General features: G+C 43.8%; 1 protein-coding gene across 1 annotated transcript; it reads right to left on the reverse strand.

Annotated features, from left to right (window-relative positions):
• Positions 1 to 33: 33 nt before the first annotated feature.
• LOC119396781 (uncharacterized) lies at positions 34 to 21907 on the reverse strand. The gene is made up of 3 exons (XM_037664107.2): positions 21535 to 21907; positions 3961 to 4421; positions 34 to 3002 (listed from the first exon to the last, which is right to left on the reverse strand). Exons 1-3 carry the CDS (start codon positions 21545 to 21547, stop codon positions 2727 to 2729), a joined length of 750 nt encoding a protein of 249 aa, XP_037520035.1. The 5' UTR covers positions 21548 to 21907; the 3' UTR covers positions 34 to 2726.
• Between the last annotated feature and the right edge of the window lie 4330 nt (positions 21908 to 26237).

The raw sequence follows: 26237 nt of genomic DNA on the forward strand, positions 1-26237 counted from the left end.
AACCTTTTTTTTTAACAGAAGGAACCAAAAGATACATTTGGCACCATAGCTTATATCAAGGAGGATAAGCAATTTTTCCTTCGAGACAGTGCATAAAGGGGAAGCTCTAAAACTTTCACACAGACCTACCTCATTTAAGTTATATTTTATGGTATAACATGAGGACAAAAGGCAACATAACTTAATTTTGACCTTTTTTAAGACACTTTTTTTCAGCTGCTGTGAAGTCGTCAACTCTCTGATTTGTTATGCACCTTATTTACATCGCACTATACATTCAACTTTTGCATGCAACTTGATTAATGACAATCCTAAAGCCTAGAGCCTGTTTTGGTCTCCTATCACAAATGTGCTCCCTACTACAAGGTAGCCCAATCCTATGTCTTTATATCATAAAAAATAGCTTAGCTTGTCAATGTAAACCTAGTGTTTTTTAATGAAATTACATGGGCTCACTAAAAGATCCTTCATATGAGTACATTTAGTTGAAATGCTTTTATCTATATGTACATATTTTTATATGTACATATATGTATCTATATGAGTGCATTTAGCTGAAATGCTTTTATCTGTATGTACATATTTTTTTCAGTAAACAAGTTTCTTTGCAGAAACAGTTAGCTGAAAGGGACATATTACAGATACGAACCACCCCGTTCAAGTGTACAAGACGCTCCCATTCTTGCAACGGCCCTGCCACGATCAAATACAACACCCGTCATCCAAAAAGACTGCAGAAAAACGACTTATACGTGTACCTTTGAGTGCTGATCTGCAATACATTATGTTTACAGGTAAAGTCACAAATGAATGCAATGCAAGTTAGACAACATGGACCTAGGAACATTGTTCTCTGAAGTCGTGATGAGAAACCTCAAAATTAACGATGGTTCAGGGTGAAATACAAACGCATAAAGTCATCATGCTTTTTAAATATTTTCTGGTTTATGTGCATATCAAGGTAGCATCGAATTTATGGAGGGCCATATTACCCGACTATCGCATTGCATCTATTGGCTCATATTTACTCACGCAACAAATAAAAATGCAACGTAAGGGAAAACTCAAGATAACCAACAACAATTTTGCTTCCCAAAGTGTTAATGTACTAATAAATATTGAAAATCCGCTTAAGACTTTTAGTAATTGGATACCTATCAGATAAAGATGTGAAAATTCTGGAAATAAACAGCAAAAACAGTAATGCCAAAGAGCTGTCGCTATGTCAGTGATATCACTATTCTTAGCATGACAATATAACAGTACCATCAAAACAATACATAATGCAAGACTGAAAAAAAAAAACGAAGTGGACAGAATAATGTTTGGTGGGAAGGACTGGCAAAGCATCCTGCTATTCTAGTTTCTCAGTACTTAACTGGCAGGCAACAATCACCTCTCACAATAATTCTAGTAGAACGGGAAAAATATCCAAACCCCACTGTGCACATGAGATACATATCACACTTTAACAATTTTTGGTTTCACCGCTGCACAGAACTACGACATAGACACTTATGCTATGACCAGATAATTACCTAAGCGTCTTTCCATGCATTTCTCACAAATTGAAGGCACTTAGTTGAAGCAGAATTATGACTCTGCCTAACTGAAGATATCACGGTCAAGAGCGCTCATAAGAAATCACAACTACATATTTTCAAATACATTTGCTTGCACACGTCCTAAAACAAACACATCAACTCTGAAAGTAGCGCACCCATCTTTTCTAGTTCACTGCCAAGAGAATCTGGCTTTCCAGCATTCAAACTTCAACGGTTCTCTCTATGCAAGTCCAGGCACCTGACTACATTGACAAAAAAAAAAAGAACACTTTCACTAACACAAGTGACAAACTGTATCTCCCAAGAGTTCATTATTGCAGCGAACCACTATACTATGCCACAGAGAAACAAGAAATAAGTGACACAAAGTAAATCTTGCTCAATCAACCCGAGCAATTTTTGAAAATCGGCAGGTATTTGCTGCCTGCTAACAAGTGAGCTTTGAAAAAGAAAAAGGAACACTGGCTCAAACATCACACTTCGGATGTTTTCATATGTAGTGGCAGCAAGTACCATAGTGACCCTGGCTTCTCCAACAACATTCGTGGTGCAAGATACCTAACATCACGTTTATCAACAGGCTGCACAGTCTTGAGGCTGAATCCATCGTCTTTCAGTTTGTTCAAAAGTGTTGCTTCCCACTTCTCATTAATCACTGTTGACCCATTCATGCCGCTCTCAGGAAACAAGGATGAGGAGTCTGAAAAAGTAACACAGTTCTTGCAATTCCAACCAGAAGGCTCTTCTCTTGTTCCCAATGTCCAATTCTCTAGAGCCCAACCGTGGTTTCTGGTAAATGCTTCCAGCTGTGCTGCAGTAAAGGCATTCGCCTTAGGAGGCATAGCACAAGTCAAGTTGTAACGGCACAGCACACTCAACACAGCAAAGGTTGAAACAAATGGAGTTTGTGAGCTTTGCTCGGGCTCCACCGAGTTGCCTGGATTCGAGTCTTTCTTCTGTTCCCACAGAAAACTGTACACGAGCTGTCGAACGTTTAAGTACACCGGCTCCGAGTAACCATCGTAAAGTTTCAAGAAGAGAAGTACTTCTGCTAGTGGCACTGTGGTGAGGTCTGTCCAGACAAGCAGATCATCAAGGCGGAAGTCCGAGAGGCGTTTCCAAAACAGGTGCTGCAGCATGTCTTCAGCTGTTGCCGTTGAGTTACTGCGGTTGTTGAAGGGGTAGGTACACAATCTTAGTGTACTCCTGTTGACCGCCAAAAGTCCGTTCTATATCTGCTAGCAGACGGTTGGTTTTGTCTGCAATAACAAACACATCTACTATTGGCCGCAAGTATGCAATCTGAAGCCGAAGGAAGTCTAATTGAAATGGCCCAGTCACTGTAAAAATGCCGAGAAGCCTTCTAGGTTTCACACGACGCCGGACCCAAGCACCCTGCCTTGTTCCCGCTTCAAGGAAGCTTGAGTTCCACACGACCTGCGGAAATAATGCAGCAGAATTATTGCTTGAGCGCTAGACTGGTTTGGGTTGGCTTGTTGGTTTAATGGCCCATAAGCCAACTAAGGCTATCATGCACCAAAACAAAAGGTGAATGAGTGCTAGATTTCACTTAGAATTTCATGTTCGTAATTCAAGTGAGCATATTACAACGCTTCAAGTGATGACTGCATTGAGTGCAAAGCCTAGCTCAAATTCTCTCTGGCAATTTCTTGCTTCTTTCAGTTTCGACCTCTCCGTAGATGTGCTGCACTAATACAAAATGTTAATAATGCAATCGTAAAATGGACGCCCATACCAATATGAGCCATAGATAGAACTCTTCAGGAACACGGAATACTAGAAAATGAGAAATGCTGAAATCCCCCTTTATGTGCCACTGCAGAAAAAAATTACAAATGTAACTAACCATGTTCTTCGAACTTCATTGTTCTTTCTAGATTTCGCAAACCCTGCTGCAGGTTACCTTACCATACTAGCTGTACTAAGCAAATCAAAAGCAAAGCCTGCAATCATTACTGCCTAATGGTCACCACTAACATTCGTGCCCACAAAGATAAACGTGTGCTGTCCACTCCAGTTGAAAACAAAATTATATATATATATATAGGGAGGCATGGTGGCGAAGTGGCCGTGGCGTTGCAAATAGTGAAGTAGATCCTCCGTGAGTAACAGTCACACAGCAGAAGTGTACCGTTGTGACTGTTACTCACGGAGGATCTATTTCACTATAATATATATATATATATATATATATATATATATATATATATATATATATATATATATATATATATATATATCTTTGTGTGTGTGTGTGTGCGTGTGTGTGTGCGTGCGTGTGTGTTTTCTTAAACAAGGCAAACAGTTGCATGTACATGCTTTTCAATATCAGCATATGCACGCTGCAGTATTCAAGCAAAGAATTCAACGTCACCTGAGGAATTCCGCAATCAGCACCATGGTAGCCCTCGGAACACCGACACTCTTCAGCCTTCTCAGAGTGAGCAGGTGGAAGCGCTCCCTGGCGGAAGCACCACTTGCCACCCGGATTACCGGACGATGCGAGTGGATAGTAGTGAGTGCCCATGTCCACATTCTCAAGCAGTGGCAAGTGAAAGATGTCCATGGCAATGTCTCTGTACGAGGCATCACGGTCGTGGCCGCTGCCACCACAGTGCTGGCACAGCTCGGTCCAGAGTCCGCCACCATGTCGCACCCGAGACACGGTATCCGAGTTGATGGCAGCTAGCAGCAGAATAACAATGTTGAAGGCGATGAAACAGACCAAGATGACCCGGATGCGGCGTGCACTGCAGCACCAGGCCTGCATGCTCAAATCTGGCAGGTGCTGACGCTTTCCACTACCAACGACCTCTGAGCTGTATTGTGAATGCCCTGCAGAGAAATTGGAACACATGCATAATCAAGCCAGTTGCATTAGCATTGACTTGTTATAGGATACAGCGAAATCCTGACATGAGCATGATCCAAACCCAATTTACCATGCGATCACCGTAAGCGATAGCCAGAGTTCTGCCCAGAAATCTTTTTTGGGGTGGACATTTCAAGAACATGTAAAGGGGGGGGGGGGGCATAAGTCTAGGGTGATTCCACGAGAGATCGAACATGCCTGTCCGGTCGCATTTTTTGTTTTGCCTGGGTTTTTTATATGTTGTGTGGGCACATTCAAAGTGCACGGAACTGAAAATTTTATTTCCAAGAAACGCTCCCAGCGCGCCAAAAAAATATTTGAAGGTGGCGGCGCATGCCTCCTGTTTTTGCTCACTGCAATGTTTTCGGATTTCACGGCCGAATTTAGCGCGAACTATAAATGATGTGTCGAAAATTTATTTTGCTGGTTTTAATACGCATTACTGTGAATTATATCCATGCTTTTTTTATACCGTCCTCAAAAAGAAGAAAATGTGAAAAAATGGCAAACACGGCCGAAATCAAAAAAGGGTCCTAAGTTTGAGGCGCCTTGGCGCCTTTACTATTTCGAACAGAAACTTGAAAACAGTGTCAACTATAGAAAAGAGCCTTTGCAACATTTATACGGAAGATCATTTTCCTACGGGTAGCGCAAAAAAAGAAAAAAATAGTTAAAGAAGCGAGTTTTTTCAAAAAAGTACATTTTCAAAAAATAAAATAAAAAAAACTCCGGTCTCAATTTTGACGGCAATTTTTTATCGCAGAGCGCTTATGTCATTGAACACACGGTTTTAATATCATATGTCCTCATTTGCTTTGTTTACGAGATATAACTGGCCAAAGTTACCCTTGCGGTGAGTGCTCACTTCAGGGCGACTGATGGTTGTTAATAGCTTGCATTGTGTGTAAATCGCAGTTTTATTTATTCTGCTGCAGCAAAACCTTGCTCTGGTGGCTTTTCGTCAAGAAAAATGTGTTCTCAGATTTTATTTGTGTCTAGCGTGTGCAAAAGCGGGCTGCTGCCGCCCTCTAAACGGCTCACGTGTAAACAGTTTGCAGCCTACAACCTCGCCTATAAATCATCAGAGGAAAGATGGGCGCGCCTGTTCAAGATGTCAACCGCTTCTTCTTCCTGAAGGAATGCCTGGTCTACCTCATCGCGGTTAGATGTAGACAGGTTTTCCTTGAGGAGCCTAAAGCAATGCAAGCAGACCTCGCAGGTGTCGCGAAGATCCTCAGCCTATGACAGTAGCTTCTGGAGGTAGGCAACAACAAAAAGACCAAAGAAAAAAAATTTGTGCAACGAAAACGTTTTCCTCAGCAATTTTCTTTTTGTGAACGCGTAAATAATCGGCACAGAACAATCGGACGTAGCCATGGGCCGCGCGCATCGCGTGTAGTGAATAGCTAGACCTAGAGCAAGCCGAAACGTTTATACTGAACGGCGCCGCACAAGTTATGTAACATCTGCGCAGCTCTCATGAATGCCTTTCCAGAACTGCTCACGGTTTAACATTTTTATGACTAAGGGTGTCTAACCGCTTTGGGCTGTAATGTTTAATTTGTAGGCCGCACTCATTGTCAAAACTAAGGGCAATGTCCGTCTGGTGCCACCAATGACCTTTGCTGTCCTCGACGTGGGAAAGCACTTTAGTAAAGTGGCAACGAAACATCATAAATTGGGCAGCTTCGGCCACTCATCGCTTAATCATGCCGCACCGCACGTTTTCTGGCTGCTGAAACGCTGAGGTAAAGGTGGAGATGATACAGGAAGACGTTATCTGCGACGCCGAAAACATGTGATAGCGGGAAGTGAAATAAACGGCTCAGAAATCATTGAGCTAACTTTTTTACAAATGTTGTTTAGGCACAATGTGCGTCGAATGGGGAAGATGGTTAGAGCGTACAATGCATGTAATGGAAGGGAAGCAAGCAGGCAGTGAGAAAACAACTGCATAACAGCGCGCCTGCATTTAGTTACAGATTAAGTTGGCCTTCGCTGCATACAGATGCTTTATTCTGTGTGCAAGGAGAGTTTTGACAAAGTGACCTAAACCATGTGTTCGCGGTGTGTCGCGTGCTTCTGATTAACGAATACTGGCGGGTAAGTTGAGGTTGTAAGCTGCAAACTGCGTACGCGTTCGGCCTTTAGAGAGCGGCAGCAGCCCACCCCCACACAGGCTAGACACAATTAAAGTTTGAGAATGCATTTTTCTTGACGACAAGACACCAGAGCAAGGTTTTACTGCAGGAAAATAATTAAAACTAGATTTAAGTGCAATGCAAGCTGATGACAACTATCGATCGCACTGAAGTGAGCACACACAGCAAGGGTAATTTTGGCCCGTTAAATCTCGTGAACAAAACAAATGAGGACCTACATATTAACACGGTGTTTTCACTGACATAAGCGCTCTTCGACAAAAAAATGTCAAAATTGAGGCCTGAGTTGTTTTATTTTTTAATGTACTTTTTTGAAAAGAAAAACTCGCTTCTTTAACTATTTTCTTCTTATTTCGCGCTGCCTGTAGGAAAACGATCTTCCGCATAAATGTTGCAAAGGCTCCTTGAAATACTTGGAAAAAAAGCATGGATGTAATTCACAGTAATGCGTATTAAAACGAACAAGAAAATTTTCGACACATCGTTTATAGTTCGCGTTAAATTCGGCCGTGAAATCCCAAAACATTGCAGTGAACAAAAACAGGAGGTCTGCGCCGCCACGTTCAAATACCTTTTTGGCACGCTGGGAGCATTTCTTGGAAATAAAATTTTGGGTTCCGTGCACTTTGAATGTGCCCACATAACATATAAAAAACCCAGGTAAAACAAAAATATGGACCGGACAGGCATGTTCGATCTCTCGTGGAATCACCCTTTAGAGGGCGGCAGCAGCCCACTTTCGCACACGGTAGAACCAAATAAAATCTGAGAACACATTTTTCTTGACGAAAAGCCACCAGAGCAAGGTTTTGCTGCAGCAGAATAAATAAAACTGCGATTTACACACAATGCAAGCTATTAACAACCATCAGTCGCCCTGAAGTGAGCACTCACAGCAAGGGTAACTTTGGCCAGTTATATCTCGTAAACAAAGCAAATGAGGACATATGATATTAAAACCGTGTGTTCATTGACATGAGCGCTCTTCGATAAAAAATTGCCGTCAAAATTGAGACCGGAGTTTTTTTATTTTACTTTTTGAAAATGTACTTTTTTGAAAAAACTCGCTTCTTTAACTATTTTTTTTCTTTTTTTGCGCTGCCCGTAGGAAAATGATCTTCCGTATAAATGTTGCAAAGGCTCTTTTCTATAGTTGACACTGTTTTCAAGTTTCTGTTCGAAATAGTAAAGGCGCCAAGGCGCCTCAACTTAGGACCCTTTTTGATTTCGGCCGTGTTTGCCATTTTTTCACATTTTCTTCTTTTTGAGGACGGTATAAAAAAAGCATGGATATAATTCACAGTAATGCGTATTAAAACCAGCAAAATAAATTTTCGACACATCATTTATAGTTCGCGCTAAATTCGGCCGTGAAATCCGAAAACATTGCAGTGAGCAAAAACAGGAGGCATGCGCCGCCACCTTCAAATATTTTTTTGGCGCGCTGGGAGCGTTTCTCGGAAATAAAATTTTCAGTTCCGTGCACTTTGAATGTGCCCACACAACATATAAAAAACCCAGGCAAAACAAAAAATGCGACCGGACAGGCATGTTCGATCTCTCGTGGAATCACCCTCTAATAATTCCAAGTTTTCAAGCTTGCCGTTATAGACAGACATTAACATTTCATTTCTGGTCGCACATTGGTGGCATTCATGACGCACATAGAAAACGGAAGCAAGCGCGCCTGTATTCTAGAGCTGGCACTAAATTGGCGATCCTTGAAACCACAAGGCAACATGTTCAGATTCATTTTTTTATATAACCATGGCTCGCTGGCGTTATGCACGTACAGTTGCTATTCAAGGGTTTCTCAAGGGTAAATCGGAGTGGCAAGCGGTGAGGCGGAGCGGTGGGCAGCATTTCCAACCCCGCTCACCGTGGGGAGAATCCTTGCAAAAGCACATTGTAACTGCTCAAGTTTAAATTGATGTTACAGAGAAAAAAATGTTAAGGGCAAGAACAGGAGAGTTTAGACTAAAGCAAGAAAATGTTTTTTTTTAATGCATTTACATAAAAAAGGGCTACGGCAGCACACACCGGATATTAAAAGCAGCCCTAGATAATTTTGTGCAAACTATACCACGAAATATATGACGATGATCTATGGTCAAAGATGTTCGACCTCTTAGAAAAAAAAATAGAAGGAGAACCTCTTTCATTTTGCCGTTTTCAACATTAAGATAGACACTGGGTTGGTATCATGATGTATCGGACAAAGAAAGAAAAAATAAATGAGCCAGACATACAGTGAACCACAACTGTGAATTCTTTAGTCATAGTTTACGTATTATGCGCAAGGACTGGCCACAGAAATTATATACAAGCAAAAGCACCTCAAAGTGGCGTTCGAGCAAAGTTAGGAAGTGCCTTAAAAAAATAATAATAATAAATAAAAAGTTACGGGTGTCTCTAATTAGTTTAATATCTAGACATCAGAAGAATTTACTGGCGCATATTTATTACCGATTATTATCCTACCTAGTCATGAAACTCGTGATGTATTACGGATTTAAATCCGTGCCATTTACCAAATTAAATTGGCATGTTCTCGCTTTCCTACTTTCATCTTGAACACACACACACACACAGGCGCGCCCCGACTTCTTTTATTAAAGTTTACTGTCTCGCTCTTTCCTTCTCTCTACGCAGCATGCTAAGTCACTTTCGCTAATCCGACTACAAGCTTTTTCTTATTTGTTTTTCTTTCCAGAGGCTTTTATCACGTGCTAGAGTTACTGTATATGCTACCTTTAGGTATAGGTAGCATATACAGTAACTGTATCACGTACTAGAGTTACTGTATATGCTACCTTTAAGTAGCAGAGTTGCGCATCTGTCTTCCAACGCCGCTAGCAACCATGCATTGCGGAGAAGCTGCCGCTTGGGCCAATTTTTTTATTTCTCGACGCCGCCGCTGCAGCGAACTGAATTAACACTAGCCATCGACAGCCAATGTTTATCGCCGGTCTTCGACACGCCAGACCGGTTAATCGGCGACACGGTAGGCATGTCGCCTGCAAAAACGAAGTGCGACTTCACCGCATAGCTGTGGTTGCTAGCCGGACCTATGCGCTACTCTGCTACCTAAAGGTAGCATATACAGTGACCCTATCACGTACGAGTGAGAGTCGCCATCTATGACCGATTGCACGCAAAGTGAATAAGGCAGCATGCACGGCGTCTGAGAAGGCCACCGTGTGAGTGGACTGGCGCAAATCCCAGAAGCTAAAACCATCGTTGGAGTGGATCGGTGGCGCCATCTGTGTCTCAATCGGCGAGATCGCGAAGCCCGTGTTTCTGCAGGTAGACGTGGGATGGCGCTTGCTGACAGATCGTTCGTACCGTATCTTTCTGACTATAACAAGCAGTTTTCTATGAAAATGCTCGCACTTGTATCCAGTAAAAAGCAATGAACTTTTTCTACGCCGAATAGGAGTGTTGGATTCAGAATGTCTTTTATTTACGCTCGAATGTGCGGTTCGTAAAAATTTTGTTTACAGAAATTTGCTCGAAAACGCATTGTGTTGTCGCATTGTGTTGTCGTCTCCCTTACGTCCCTGTTTGTAAGCGCTCAATATGTTTTCGAGTTCCGTTTACCAACACGCCCAAAAAATGGCAATGCTAAAAAAGAAATTTGCTGTCCTTGAGTGTACATGCATGCAGCACTTTATCCCTACCTAGCAGAGGAAGGCGCGTGTCATATCAGTGCGACTTAAACAACAATCAATTTTTTTTCTCCAAAATTAGCCAAAAGTGGTTAGCGGAGGGGAGGCTTAATTCTTTCTGTAATAAGGATATATCATAATCGGGAAAATACAACAGCTCTCTTCCCTCCTTGGCCGTAACGTGCCCGGATAACAGTAAACTTCGTTGCGGTTTGAAAACGAACAGATCAAATTACTCACATGGGCATAATGCTCAACCCAGAAAGAAAGTTTACGATTAATGATTTCGTCTCGCTGGAGATTCAGGTAGCAAAAACTTTGCCCCTACCATTGACTGCCTGGATATGCATGCTGGATTGTATTCAGAAATCCTAAGCTTGTAACAACCCACACCCTCACCTAGCCCGTATTGAGTGTGGATTAAGCCTCATTATGGTGGTATCAGCACGATTCTGTGCAGCAGTGGCGTAAATCCAGAAAAATCACAGGGGGGGGGGGGGAGGGGGAGGCACACATCAGACCATGGCGGGCATTTTGTTTTTACACATGTGGGTTGTATTTTTATTTATATAAGAATTAAATCATGCTTCGAAATAAAACTTTAAAAACGAGCATGTGGTCCCAGCTTGAGCAGTTGTTCTATTCAGCCTTCTTTGAACCGATCGAGCTATAGCCTCACACAGCTAAGGGGTACTGAAGACTGGTACACACAAAAACATAATCAGCCTTTAAAAAAAGTTGAATGCGCTATATATAACTGTCAAGTAATTCAAGTATATGATGTACTAAAACTGAATCTCAAGGGGGGACACTTGCAAGGGGTCCCCCCAGACTGAACACAAAAGGGGTCAGGACCCCCCTGACCGACCCCCCCCCCCCCGCCCATAATTTACGCCAATGCTGCGCAGGCTTCGCTCGGTGATCAACGCAATCAAGACAATTTCTTTACAACGCCCTCTCGGTGCCCACGCGGCACCAAGATAGACAGGTAATACTAGAGTTTGCTTGAGTATCTGCTTATCTAATGAATGTTTCCTTAAGTTCCCAACTTTATTAGTTGGATTAAGGCTTATTCGCCTACGTCGGCACTTGACATGCGCTCCAGTGAGCCTATAAAACGTTCGACTCCTCTGACACGTAACTATAGGCTGCACCATTAAATTCAGGAAAAAAACGTTCGCATTGTCGCCGCTTCTCCACTTGTTTAAATTGTTACTCCTATACTGAAAGTCCTTTCTGTAATAAAAATAGAAGCCCGTTCATAACGGGCATGAGTAGCGATCTAAGAGGCCTGTGTATTCCTGCCTTCCTCTATTTTCGACGTTTTAATTTTTTCCCTTATCAGCAACAGGAATACCCCCCCCCCCCCATCCTTTCTTTTTAAGTGAAAGCGTTTCACTTGAAATGCGGTGTCACTTGAAGCGATCGTAATGACGATAATTTACACCATGTAGCGCATGTTTGGAGGAATAATTTTCAGAGTACCAATTCCTAACAGGAAGAAATACTTAAAAACCTGTTAGTAAGAAAAATTTGTTTTGTTTCACAAAACTAGGAGGATGCAACGTTCTTGCGGAACGAGTTAAGCAACGCCCAACTTGCTAACCAACTTTCATTACAACCGCCACATCTTATACCACATTAGGTTGTTCCATGTAGCAAACTTTCCTCGCGTCGAACAACTCGCACACGCGAGTACATCCCTTTTCCTCCATCAAGTTCGAAAGCGCGTTTAACACGAGCGGGACAGCCAACGCGTACACGTATCGGCCATTAGAGGCGGCGGGGACAAAGGTTTCAGGCACACCTTCGCAACCGACTCCACTAACGACGCACAAGATGTCTCTCTCTCTCCGTGTACCGCATTGCGCCCTCCGCCAGCGTCTCCGCGCCGTTTACTCTTTCCCTTTCGCCTCGCGTTCCTATTTTGATATCGAAGGCCGCTCGCGGCTGGAGGTGGTATAAGCGGAGGCTGACGGATGCTCTGCCTCGCACAGACGCACTCCGCACCTGTGTCGTCGCGGTGCGCTCTTGCTGCGAGTAGAACAGAGCGATATAGTATAATAGTCTAGCGTGGCCTCCGGGATCATAATACAATAATATCTGGGCTTTTACTATCCAAAACCACGATACGATTATGAGGCGCGCCGTAGTGGAGGGGTCCGGAAATTTCGACCATCTGGTGTTCTTTAAGGTGCTCTGAAATCGCGCAGTTTACGGGTCTCTGGCATTTTGGCCTTAAAGATCAAAGCAGCGTGAGCTGGCCACTTCGGAAGCCATGCTCTCTCCTGTCGCTCGGTATGAGCGCGAAAGCTGAAGGGCCGCCCCGGTCTCACAACCACAGTATTCAACCCAGATTACGCTGCGATGAAACACTGCCCTCACCAATGGCGCACGCCTACGCCCTTACAGTTTCCGGGAAAATTGCATCCGTCAAACTGAGATGCTTTGGATAGTTTCTCAAGGCTGAAACACGAGATACATTCTTGAACCAACAGAATAATGACGAAAAAGTGGTGATCATAACGAGAACACGTCATATAAACCGCCAATAGCTCCATCACAACTATCAGCGCCCAAAAGAAATGCTTTGCGGAACGCAGTGCGGCTGTCGATCAACTGACGCATCCGATCTTCGCGTGGGGTTCCGGGGCGCCCGCTCTGCTCTGCAATCTCGCTGTGTAAATTTGCTTTTTACTTGCGAAAATACCAGCGCTGAAGTCACAATGTAATCGCATCGTAATCTCATGCTTCTTTTGAAACGTTCAAGTAGCTCTCCAGGACAAAAGACCAACGGCGGCGAGTCAAAGTTCGTGTTCGTATCTATTCTCCGTGATTTTGTCCAGTTTGCTTAGGCGTCGGATAGCCGGCACCGAACCTAACCCTCCCTTTCCCCTTAGCTCAGGGCAAACCGGTGCATCAGATGATAACAGAAAGCGCTACACGAAAACAGGAAAAACAACAACAAATAAAATTAACAGCCCGGACAACATTTCACTGAGCCTATCGGGAGCAGTGCTGGATATACTGTGTTAATGCGGCTCGATGCGTCTGGACGTTAGGCATGTTTTGCAGTGCTCACTATGATGTCATATACTTCAGTTTTGGTGGTTGCCTTCCAAGACTGTCAGATATATATATGCTCGTTCAAGTAGTTCAGAGGCGTGCGTAAGGTTCTCCACTAGGGATGTCACCACCATAACGTTGTGTCTTCCACATATGGTAACTTTTAATCGGGGATTTTTTCTTACAGTAGCATATATATAGATATAATATATATATATATATATATATATATATATATATATATATATATATATATATATATAGATAGAGAGAGAGAGAGAGAGAAGATAGATGATAGATAGATAGATAGATAGATAGATAGATAGATAGATAGATAGATAGATAGCTAGATAGATAGATAGATAGATAGATAGATAGATAGATAGATAGATAGATAGATCGATAGAAGATATATAGATAGATAGATAGATAGATAGATAGATAGATAGATAGATAGATAGATAGATAAAGTTAGGGCGAGGGTTCCCTCTGCCAATGCCTATATGATAAAGGCCCTCAGACCAGCGAGCTTTTATAGTGTAAGATTTATGCCATATGTTCCAACATAAAGTCCCGGGACCTAACATCACATAAAATTGCCATCACATTCTGTAACGCATACCAATCTCTTTCGTTCCTTATTTCGTTGTTTCTTTATTTATTTTACATGTAGCACTTTTTTTTTTTTGTTCGCGAATGACCGCAGTGAGCGAAAGCCCTCTAAAGCCCTGGTATCTATAGCGTTGCCTGTTAAGCATAAAACGGCATATAAAAGCACGCAGGAAATGTAGGCGCGAGAGAAATAAAGAAAATAAAAAAAAGAAAATAAATAAAATGGTGGCAGGCAGACAGGGACATCCGGATGTAGCGCTCTGCGAATAGACGGTTGTCGAGCTGCCGCGAGTTTCTGAAAAGCCTTCCTGCCTCGTTATTTTTCGCGACAGCGCAGCTAAACAGGGGCACACGCAGAGAACGTGCCTACACGCGGACATCTCGGGTGTTCGCTACGTATTCGTGAAGTTCTCCCGAGCCATCCAACGTCCAGTTAACTTATAGAACAACGTCAATGTGGCATGCATGCGCTAACAAAATATACGTATATACCTCGAAGCGTTAATAACGACCGTCAGCACGTTTTCCGAGCAGCTGCGAGATCCCATTAGCCTGTGTAGGTACACATCCGGTTCTATACAACGTGGTGAAAACAGGCGAGAAGTTTTATACATATAATCTTGCAGCTGCGCAACTGACAGGCAGCTGCAAATCCACATGTAAGGTCTCTCTCCATCTCTCTCTTATCTGCGCGGTTCGTTTTACAGCATCGAGATCAAAGCGCCTGCCGGCTTCCTATTGAAGTGCTGGAGAAGTGAGTTAGCATGGTGACAATGAGATGGACAATCAAACTTTTTTTTTTCACCGCCATAACGTTCTGTATTCCAAGCATGGTAGCATTTTAATCAGAGACTTTCTTTCTTTCTTTTTTTTTTTTTTTTTTTTTTGCAGGAGCTGAGTGAACATCCCTGAAAACACACGCTGGTCATCACAAGCGAAGAACACCTACTCAATTCCTATGGTTGCGCAAAGATATAGGACACAAGAAAGGCACATGAAAACACACACACACACGGCGCTTTGTATATGCCGTTTCTTGTATCCTGCTAATTTTGCGCTGCTATAGTAACCACAAATGTCATATTAACAAGACCGCATTGCAAATTTAGTTGCATACCCCCCCCCCCCCCCCCCACTTTCTCTCCATCTCTCCCCCACCCCCCGTCTCAACTTTTTTCCCACCTCTGCTTGTGTTAAACGTAGTTATCGTAGACACAGTCGCTCCTCCGCTGCTGCCTATACGAATACTGTTCGTAACCAGGCCGCCTGAGATTGTAGCCCGACGGAGGCGCTTTATTAGTGCACTCTACAAACTCCCAAGATTAAATGAAGCGCAATTTCTTACACAGCATGGTTACAGCTGACAGCCAACTTACTCATCTGAATTCCCACACAATATGCGTGCGTGTGAAAGTTCACCCGAATCACGAGCGTCCGAGTTTTTCAAAGGTTGACATAAACTGCATGACGGAACCTTAATTTTCCGCTAACATCGCAGCGCAGTCACGCAGCCCTGCAAAGGTGATTGCTGTAGTTAATTCTGCGCAAGTAACATGACGGTCACGTCGACAGTTAACCGTTAACGGCGCTTTAAGAGCTGAATTCCAAGATCAACAGCAAGAAACGTAGCGACTTGTCGCCGGCTTGCTTGTGCGGCAACTGCCGTATTTACACGATTGTTGGTCGACCCACTTAATCTAAGTTTGTGATCTGTAGTTTGGGAGGGGGGGGGGGACATCGCCTTACAGTTGAAACCAAAACTTGCACCGCCAGTTACGGAGGGGCAAACGAGAGATCAGGAACGCTGTGGCATGTTTACAACGCTACGTTTGCTTTCAGGCTTTACCTGTAGTATGCAATTATTCCCCGCGCTTGTTTTGAAGGAATTATCTTTTTCAACTTTTACGAAACCGCTGTGAGCCGTCGGGAGTGCCGCTGCTGATTGGAAGGGCGGCTCTTCCATAAACGATTGACACGGTACTCGTACATCATAACTCTTTACGTGAATAATACGGCTCGCACATTCCACGCAAACATATCCCGCCCACCGTCGCTATATAACAGGGCGGAGCAATATTAAAACGAATGCCCATTGGCAATGCCGTGCCCCAGAGTTAACAATAAATCTGACTACTAGGCTGAGACGTACTTGTCAACCGTCTCGCTTTCACCTCATTATTTCAAAGAGAAATGGTATACCGTCACGTCGCGCACTATCCATAGTTAGACCATATATATCTTATGCTTTCCCGAACGACGCTGTATATATACTGACACGCTTACTTGCTTTTCTTTTTTCATTGTTAACGTGTTTCACAAGCAAAAACGCTTATACCGCATACGGCATAACACGTGTAAGCGGTTATTTAGGTGACTCCACGCCCCTGACACAGACCGTCCTGGATCGACCAACCATCTAACGATTTTTTCTGTACAACCGCGACACAATATACTCTACCCGGTTACCCACCTCACACAACTGGGAAAAGAAAACAACGAAAGCTCGAAACGATATCGAAATATAGAGATGCATAATACAAGAGTAAAGCCGAACGGTGCGTCCAGCAGCGTGCGGCTGCGTGCGTCTCGTTCTGCAGGCTCCACCCGGGCCCCCCTGTCATCCGTCACTTTCAAATCGCGTAATACGGAGCCCCTCCCGACGTATTCTAGTCCATATGCAAGATTCAGAAGCGGCCCATACTACTTTGCACAAGAATAAAAAAAAAAGAGAGAGATGGAGGTCTGACACTGCCATCGTTCATACAGCACGGTGATGCAGGGTTGCAGATACATAAATACATTTCTCTAACGTTCACATATATATATATATATATATATATATATATATATATATATTGATTTATTTATTTATTTATTTATTTATTGAGGGGTAAAACGCAAAAGTTAAGTAACCAGATAAAATAAACAAGCAAACAAGCCTGGTCCACTAGCAGAGACTGTTGGAAAAAAATATTATTCAGTTTTCGTCGCAGTACTTTTGAAGTACATACATATATGAACTAAGCAGAAACAAGAAAGTTCCCCTATGAATTCCCTGGTCCTTATTGTGTATTGGCTTCGTGATTATAATTGTCAGTAACATAAATCTAGCCCCTAGATCCCACCTCTCGTTCAAGAAAACATCTTTGCTAACGCTTCCGCTGGTGGTCCAGCCTTCCTCATATTGATGGAACACTATACAACAATACTACTAAACAGAGTGATGGGGATACTTTAGGAGGTAACTAAAACAAAATTAGGAGGTTTCCCTCAAAGTTAAAAGACGTCTGGTTGACTATACTTCCGCCTGTTTTCGTGGGCGGTCAAATACAGAAACCTTTGGGTTGTAAGGGGAGTTAAACCCGAATGTCCCTTCGAGGCAAGGGTTCTGAAAGTAACACCTTTCTTATATTGGTCATATGTCATGCGGGCTGTCGTGTTCAATGGTGCCCCAATTAGTGCTACATATATAGTTGGAGGTATGAGAAAATGGGAGTCGCCTGTGCCAAAAAAGGTTGCGTGGGCTCCTCTTGCAACTATTGGAAGCGCTTAGGCGATTTAATAGACACCACTTGCACTTATATATTCATGCTTTCCCACAAGAGTCGACAACGACTCGGTGATACACATTGCATACTCTCGCTGAAGTGCCCTCGATAGTAGAGTTTCTAGCAAACAATGTGGCTTTCAACAACCCCGCGAGAGATACGCTATCGCCAAGGGTGGCACTTATGTGCTAGATATGTGAAAGGAACGAAATTCGAGAAAACAGAACTAGCTCTTGCCGCGAAATCTTTACGTCTGAATTAGTGTTTCTATTTACTGTCCCTTTAATATCAAGCCATCTCGTAGATATTTTCCTGTTTTCGGCTGCCTGGTGGAGCTACACCTCCACACCATTTCACGTTACACCGCTCGCTTGGCGGTACTTAGCTTTTTCCCTCGCTCTCCTTAAATTGAATGTCTCACACTCCTGTTCCTGAACTCTTATAGGCTGAGTGTGAACCCTACGTGACCCTGCTGTCATTTAGTGATGTGCTCAACAGAGATGTGCATGCACACTTGGAGTGCACTAAACTAATTCGCGATAATGCTGCATACAAGAACTGTGTCAAACCGCTGATACATTCACACGTGATACTACCTGCAAACATTACATTTTCATTTGTAATTCATTACGGGCATACGGGTAAAGCCTGTTGTCAGCGTCTCCATCTTGTGTCCACGTCAACAAAGATGCAAGAAAAAGAAAGTAAAACAAAAAAGCCTTTGTATGAAGTGATCTTACGCATTCTTGAAGTTCCATAACTGACGAAGTGTTTGCGTTTGAAAGCACTGACATTGGCCAGGCGCCTGCACGTTGGTCTTTTCGCTTTACGCAGTTAGTTTTTGTTTAGAGCGAATAAACATCCCAGTTCTTTAAAAAAAGTGACATGTGTTTCAGTGCGCGTACTCAAGCATTAAGTCGCCTGCGTTTTCGCGAACACTAGACCTTAATGACGGCGCAGACGCGGCGACGCAAATCACGGAAAGACAGCGCAAACATCCAAGAGGAAAGAATAGGAAGGAATAAAAACATCGTTACTCCAACGACTAGACTCGTCAATGTGTCGTAAGCTTGCTGGCTTCAAAACAGATTGGAGGCTTTGCAGACTGATAATTTCCAACAAAAAATTATATACGTCATAAATGGTAACAATTACCAACGATTACGCATGTGCGCCGGGCCTCATTGCCTCCCAAGTTATGAAATATGTTAGTGATCTTCAAGTTCGGCCAATAACAGCGGATAAAGCGGCGAATAAGCACGAAGATCAAGAAAAATCTATCTACTGAGCGGAGCAACAGACTGGGCCAACTGGGTAACGAGAACGTGCCGACTCTAAAGCACCTTACAAATAACAGCGACATGGGTTTATTTGCGAGACATCACGCACTTTGTCCCTGCCTGCCTGCTTACTTTGTGCTTTCAAGTCAGTTTCTATTCACGATTACCATGAACTAACCATCACTCCCACGGTCAATGAAACAGTGACCTACGAGAGATGCGTGGAACTAGTTGGTTTATGTAGTTATGAGAACGCGCTGACTTAAAAAGCAACTACACAAACAACAGAGGCACACGTTTCTTTCAGGTCACCCCACGCTTTGTATTGTAATGTTGCGTTTGTTTATTTGAGTATTGCTTTCAAGTAAGCCTGTTCAGATTAACATCTACTAACTATCGTTTTCATAGTAATTAAACGATAGCTGCGGCGTAGAGCCCTTTAGTAACTTTAGAAGGAAACTCCATGCGTCGCAGACCACACAAAAGAGTGCTTTATATAGGCAGCGCGTAAAGTTTGCCATCTACTAACCATCACTTTCGTAGTAATTGAGCGATTGCTGCGCCAGAGGACCCTGCAGAAGCTTTAGTAGGAAACTCTATGCGTCACAGACTAGCGTCCGGCCTCGAAGCGGACGGTAAGAAACACGCTGCGGCGACGCACAGACCACTTCAAGGTGCCTTCCTACACGCCAGACCGTCGCCCGCTGCTACGCCGGCAAACTGGTTTTCTTACGCTAGCAGTTCTATAGTCCCATTTCGCTACGCACTTCTACATTTTACGACGCCAAGCGAAGTGCCACTACGGCTGCGGAAGTGCTACAAACTGCGACATCTCGTCAGTTAAGAAAAAAGGCCACGGACCTTCCTACGACAATCAGCTACAAGGTATCTCTCTGAGCCCAACAGCATCGTGCTCGCCTTGTCTCCTAAATCACCACTACTCCTGATAAGACGGCGGTGCCGTTGAAATTCTTCGCAGCGAAGCGCTGCCAACGAGACGTATGCATGCGGGAAGGGTAGAGGCTGCGTTGAACAGTCTAGTGCGACGCCCATTACCAGGCACGTAGCCAGGATTTTTTTTCGGGGGGGGGGGGGGGGGGGGGGCAAGGACTAATTGTTCGAAAGAAAGTATTTCCATGGCAAAAATAAAACAAAAGTTGCCCGGGAATATAGAAGGCTGGACGAATTTCGGGGGGGGGGGGGCGGGCCCCCAGGGCCCCCCCCCTTGCCTACGTGCCTGCCCATTACATAAGATTACGATTTTATCTCGATTCTAATGGATGTACCGCCACAAGCTTCGACGTTTACGTTTAATGTAACTCTTGGTGGAGCGCACGTGGTTTAAAGCTAACGAAGTTTCTGCAAATTTAGTTTACGACAGCGTCTTTCCAGGTTGCATCTACAGCGAAATGTACTTTAACACAAATCCATAGAGAACCAACAATAACATAAGAAATGCGATCCAATAATCGTGTCATTATGATAGCTTAAGCTGCATGCGCTGGGGACGAGACACCAAAGTAGCAAAAGGACGTGCTCTATTGTCTCGTTCCCAGCGCAGTTTTAGTTCTCAAAATAAATGTCATACCAACTAGCCGCCCAACACACGCTCCAATCAATAATCGTGCCATCACCTTTACACATTGCTTCACATAAACGTGAAGAACAGCGCATGAGCGGGTTACGTTTAACCTCAGCAAAACACACGAAAAGCAGTTAGGAGAAAAAAAAAGAAAGAAAACACGTATACCGAACCGTGGCTGAAAGCTTTACCGCGTTTTGTTGAAAATTCTTTTTTTAAAGGCGACATATACAACACGTGCAGGTATAACCAAAACGGCGGGAAACCAACACCGGTGCACAACCGAGCAGGAAAAAAAAAAAAAAAAAAAACATGCTACAGCTATACTGCACGCTGGATGGCCTGGAGATCTTGAGCGCAGAAAGTTGCCCAACGACTGCATAACCGCATTGCCGCGATTCCGAAGCCCAGCCCGCAGCTTACCTGCAAGGCAGGTATACAGTGGTCACGCAGGGCCGCCAAAGCGGCGACGGATTATTCGCCGAGAAAGTAACCGTTCTCGCTGGAAACACGGCTGCGTGCCGAACGGGTTTGACTTCTCTACGGCGCGAAGCAATGCATCAACTCGGTACGGGAGCACTTTGAAAGCGGCACTGTCAAATCGACGTATTGAAAGCGAAACCGCCTTGCGAAACGGAAAGGAAGTCGTATTCTCCCGTGAAAATGACACGCTCCATTGAAATCCAGGCGCCGGCTTCAGCGACCTCCCAAGTCTTACTTGCACAAGTGAGCGCGTCATGTTTACTGTGACGCCACCGGAAACGTCGGGAAAACAGCAATTTATGTTGGCGTTATTCATCTAGCAGGGCGATTATATCGCACACGTTCTGTGGGGGTACTACAAAATTAGGGCGTCACACCTTCACCACAACTACAGCGGTCGCATAATTTAAAGAAAAATTTAATGCGAGCCGCAACGAACAAATCAAACTATAGTAGCGAGAGTTAGCGTCATCAGGCGACATACAATTACAGGTCATTTCGCGATTTCTTTTTCTTTTTTTTTCTGGGAAGGTTCAACGTACACTGGGAAGAATAACTTCGGCAAACAATGTATGACCACTCAATCGCGCGCGCTATGCAACGACTCGGTCAATCCGCACCTGAAAGCGAACAGCATAGAGCCGAGAAAACGCAGTACACGCTGCGAGTACTTACCAGCAAAAAGCATCCCGTTGTGGCCGTGGCCCCACACCCGAAGATGCAACGTGCGCTATCGGCGTTTCTTGAGCATATTTTCGGCCGGCACTGCCAACTCAAGAGACCGTGGGTCGTTCGTAGTACTCGGCTTGCATGTCGTAGCGGACCTGTGGGAGTCTCGGGTTTCCCACAGCTGACCTGCTTACCTCGATGCTATTGTTGTTGCGACGACGAGCTGCGCCAGCGGCATTCTTGCGAAGGAGAGACAATGGAAGGCTAGCTGGCTATCAAACGGTGATCATTAGCGAGAGGAAGAAAACAAAATCACAGCGGCAAAACACCTCACCGACCACCGCGCTGCTCGAGACCCCTTGCATTTCTCGGCGTTCTTTCGAACAGGTGCAGCGCTGTTTACTCGCCTGTTGTACAGATGGCGCTATATGCCCGCATGATTCGTATTATTGTTAAGCAAAGCTTTTGTCACACTAAATAACAAATTACAACGTTTTTATATTAGTAACAATTGTAGTTTTATAATCACGTAGTTTTAGTTTAGAAGTTAGCATTAGTACAGAAAAAACAATGTTTTATCGTTTACCCACTAGCGGCGCTAGCAAGTTGCTACTACAATGACGCCATTTTGAGAGGGACCCAATATCGTTCAGCAAGAACGAATGCGCAATATACGCGCTTTTCAAGCGTTATTTTGTGCCGGACAGCAAACCACGATTGCTACAACAGTATTGCGGGAGTTCCGGGCAGAGATGCCACGTCGTAGCGTCGTAGTGATGTAACCTTTTTGTATTTGTTACTGTTATCATATGCATCACTCTAAGAAAAAATCGAGTATTTGGGGATTCAATTTGGGGATTCTGCTACACAACAATAATCGTCATCCACCTCGCATACTTTCCTCGCGTTATCACCGCGGTCCCGGCACTTGCCGGTCATGAAAGGCGCGCGCGTTATCAGCGTGACATAGCATTATTGATAGGAAAGTGACTAGAGCCGAGTTTTCAAGAAAGGAAACGCGAGCAAGCCAGATGACGATTATTGTTGCGTAGCAGAAATACTCCCCAAATACTCGCTTTTTTCTTAGAGTGTGGCTTGGGTACGTTCGAGAATCTGGCCGAAACCTTCGCACCCGAAAACTAATAATACATTCTGGCAGTTTAACTTCTGTGTGTTTTCTGTGGCTAAAAACACACAAGCCACAAATATTTCTAAGCTCAGGAACCGTTCCAGCAGTATTTCCATTGCGGAAAACAGGAGGAACCGTAAAGGGAGGTTGACGCATGACTGCATGTCAGGATTATACAATCAATCAATCAATCAATCAATCAATCAATCATTTATTGAACGCGCCAATGAACAACCGGAATGTCTGGGCTGGCGCACGCAAGAAAAGTACTATACGATAAAGACAGTCAACATGAGGATATACAAACAAAAAAGAGCCATGAAGTAAAGACGGAAGGTATAGATCGAACCACAGATAAAAAATGTAAATTAACATAACACAATATATATGTAAAATTTCGATGATAAATAAAATCGCATACAACAATGTGCAAGGTAGGCTGAAAGACGATGGAGAAATTATATGTACAGTCAACGTCGAAAGTTTAGAGACCACAAGACACAAGAATGACCTGAATATTCAAGTTGCTTCGGCAGGAAGCCTTGAATTTAATTATCCAGCCTGATCTAAAACACGCAAACAACATGTACTGTGCAGTTCGACCAAATACAGTGACAAATTGCTGGGAAATTCAAAGTTGTCTCAGTCCTAGTGGTCGCTAAACATTTGCGCCGACTGTACAATGCGTGGCACTATGGTAAAGCCGCACAAAGTTCGGGGGAGGACAATGGATGTAAGCTATGAAAACCAAAAAAAAAATCAAGCAAAACTTAAAATAAATATTAAAATGTATATATAAAGTGTCATCTGCGACTTTATGTACAAACATCTCTCTTTCTTGGACTCAACAGATCGCCAAACGAAAACACGCGTACGGCTGCGCGCATATTTCGTATTAGGGAGTGTCGTAATCATCGCATACTTTTATTATGGGCCTTCAAGGTAACAAAATTAATCTCTCCTGCCGATCTTTCTTTCTTTCTTTCTTTCTTTCTTTCTTTCTTTCTTTCTTTCTTTCTTTCTTTCTTTCTTTCTTTCTTTCTTTCTTTCTTTCTTTCTTTCTTTCTTTCTTTCTTTCTTTCTTCTTACGAACGTGGAAGGAAGGAAACAGAAAAGGAGAAAGTAGGGAGGTTAACCAGAAAAGCTTCCGGTTGGGTGCCCTACACTGGGAATTGGGGAGGGGAATAGAGAGAGGAGGGAAGAGAATAAGAAAAAATAAAGAAGAGAGGCAGAGAATCCACTGAAGCGTGCGGGATTTCACCACAAGCCAGAGGCGTTCGCACAAGCCCGTCGTCCTCCAAAAGCACAAAAGTGCTTTCGCTGCCTTGTGGGCCGTCGAGAGATGTGGACGGTGCTGTAGTAGGACCTGCACGGAAAGTGGCCGATCATCCAGTCGCCGCATAGCGCTGGAAAGTACTTGTCTCTCAGAGGCAAATCGAGACGAGTGGCACAGCAAGTGTTCGATGTTTTCTTCGGTGTTGCAAACATTGCATGCCGCACTGTCAGTCATTTCGTCCTATGAACGTGACTCTATAAAAAACTATAGGTACTGTTCAGTCTATCAGCTACCACTGCTATCACAGCTATCACAGCTATCAGTTAGGCTATCACTGGTAATCTACTCGATGTCATTAACATTCCTTTTAACAGCGAAGCCGTTTAACGCAGTCGTAATTTGTGCAGCATATCCTGTGCGGCCTGCCCTGTGTATCAGGTATGTGCCACAGAAGTTGTGTAAATCTCACAACTCACCACTGGTCCACTAAAAAGGAAGAAGACAGTGGTTAGCCGAACACTATAGGGAACGGGAAAGGCAACGGCAGCTGCGAGAAGACGCCGAAGCGATGGAAGGCTTACGCCAACGACGACCTGGCCGTAGATCTATGAGAAGTGCGAACGCTTGGTGTCAGCGCAAGTTTATGTCCTGGAGTTTGGACATCCGTGTCGTGTCTGTGACTGTGTGCGGTTTAACTCGAAGCTCTCTACGCTGAGAATCAACGTAGAAACAACCTTACATCACCTAGCTAAAGCCTATAGCAACGGCCTAAAAGCAACCTATAGAAACAACCCGCATCACCTAGCTAAGGCTTAGCAACAACCTAGAAGCAGCCATATTAGCCTTCAAAATCGTCCAGTTTCGCTGTTTCAAGGCTGGCGCGGCTTAGTGCTTAGTGCAAGCTTCGCCCATCTTTTTTTATTATCAATTATTCATGTAATTAAACCAAGCTGAATGTTATGTGCTTATTCCGGCCACGTTGAGGATTATTCGCGACAAGGGAAGATATTCGAGTAGATGGCCGACAACAAGCATCTCGCTGGTGGCATTGATCAACGTGCGAAGCAACCTGTGCATGATTAGCGGACGCATCTGAAATGTTAATTTCGCACAAGTATCCTCTTATCAGCAGATTTGCGTCTCGTTGATATGACCGTGGAAACATTAAGGTTGAAATTGAGCGGCAGATTTCTCTCTGCAGCGGTCAAGTGAAGATACCTTAGTATTTTTATTAGGAAACCGGAAATTTTTGTTATGTGCACTTGCTCATTCGCGAAAGAAACGGCGCGAACACGAGCACACACACGCGCGCTCGCGTGTGTTTGCATGTGTGTGTGTGTAAGAACCACAGACGCACATTCACGAGCAGAAAGAAACACTGAATTCGACGCTTTAGCCGCAGGCCGCCAAGTCATATATATCCAGTTATAACATCAATGCGCATCATTTAGCTGATTCGTTTGCTCCTGTCATCCGCAATGACAGGCGAAGGAGCACACGTTTCGAAAGCAAGCGCTCCACGCACGACACGGGTGCTAATGAGCTAAACACGCCTCTCCGACATCTAAGCTGAAAAAGCTATTCATATAGCCCTAAATGCTCCGGGTCCATGCCTCCGGTTCTTCTTTGCGGCAGTGATAAGAAAAGATAAGAAGCATTCGACTCAAAGTTGGGAGGGCTGAGAGGTTATAAGAACATGAACACGCACAGACGACCGCGGCTCTTCTCAGCGGTTTGTGTAAGACAAGCTCAACGTGACCGGACTTCTGTGTCTGATCTGCGGGAAACGTTGAAGGACCTCCCGAGTATCGAGTTACCCTGTTTGTACACTGGACTCACGTTGACGAACAAGTGGCTTCGCTCGATGTCGACGTCAATGTTAAAGATAGACAGCAGTCGAAGAAAAAAAGGGAAGGAGGGCAGGCCGATTAAACATCCTTCTGGTTGTGACTTGTCCGACAGAAAAACGTGCAAAGAAGCATGTCACGTACTGTTCGAAAAAAAAGAAAAGAAAATTTGTGTACTTTTGTAAACAGTATACGTGGCAACAGTTTTACCGCTATATATATATATATATATATATATATATATATATATATATATATATATATATATATATATATATATATATACGTGTATATATACATCTTGTCGAAAGCATGTCGCCGTCAATTTGCAGTTGCTGCGAAAAAATTATTGAAATTCTGTTCTACAACATTTCGCGGCGCGGGGAAATGTCCAGTTTAGGTTAGCCGAGGGCTTGCTTACATAGGTTTAAACTCGTGAGGTTTGAAGCGTTTAAGT

The sequence above is a fragment of the Rhipicephalus sanguineus genome, chromosome 6 (genome assembly GCF_013339695.2).
Source record: "Rhipicephalus sanguineus isolate Rsan-2018 chromosome 6, BIME_Rsan_1.4, whole genome shotgun sequence".
NCBI classification, from domain to species: Eukaryota; Metazoa; Arthropoda; class Arachnida; order Ixodida; family Ixodidae; genus Rhipicephalus; species Rhipicephalus sanguineus.

Coding starts and splice junctions, on each gene's coding strand:
- LOC119396781 (XM_037664107.2), bottom strand. Junction 3,003..3,960: donor CTGATTGCGGAATTCCTCAG/GTGACGTTGAAT, acceptor TTATTTCCGCAG/GTCGTGTGGAACTCAAGCTT.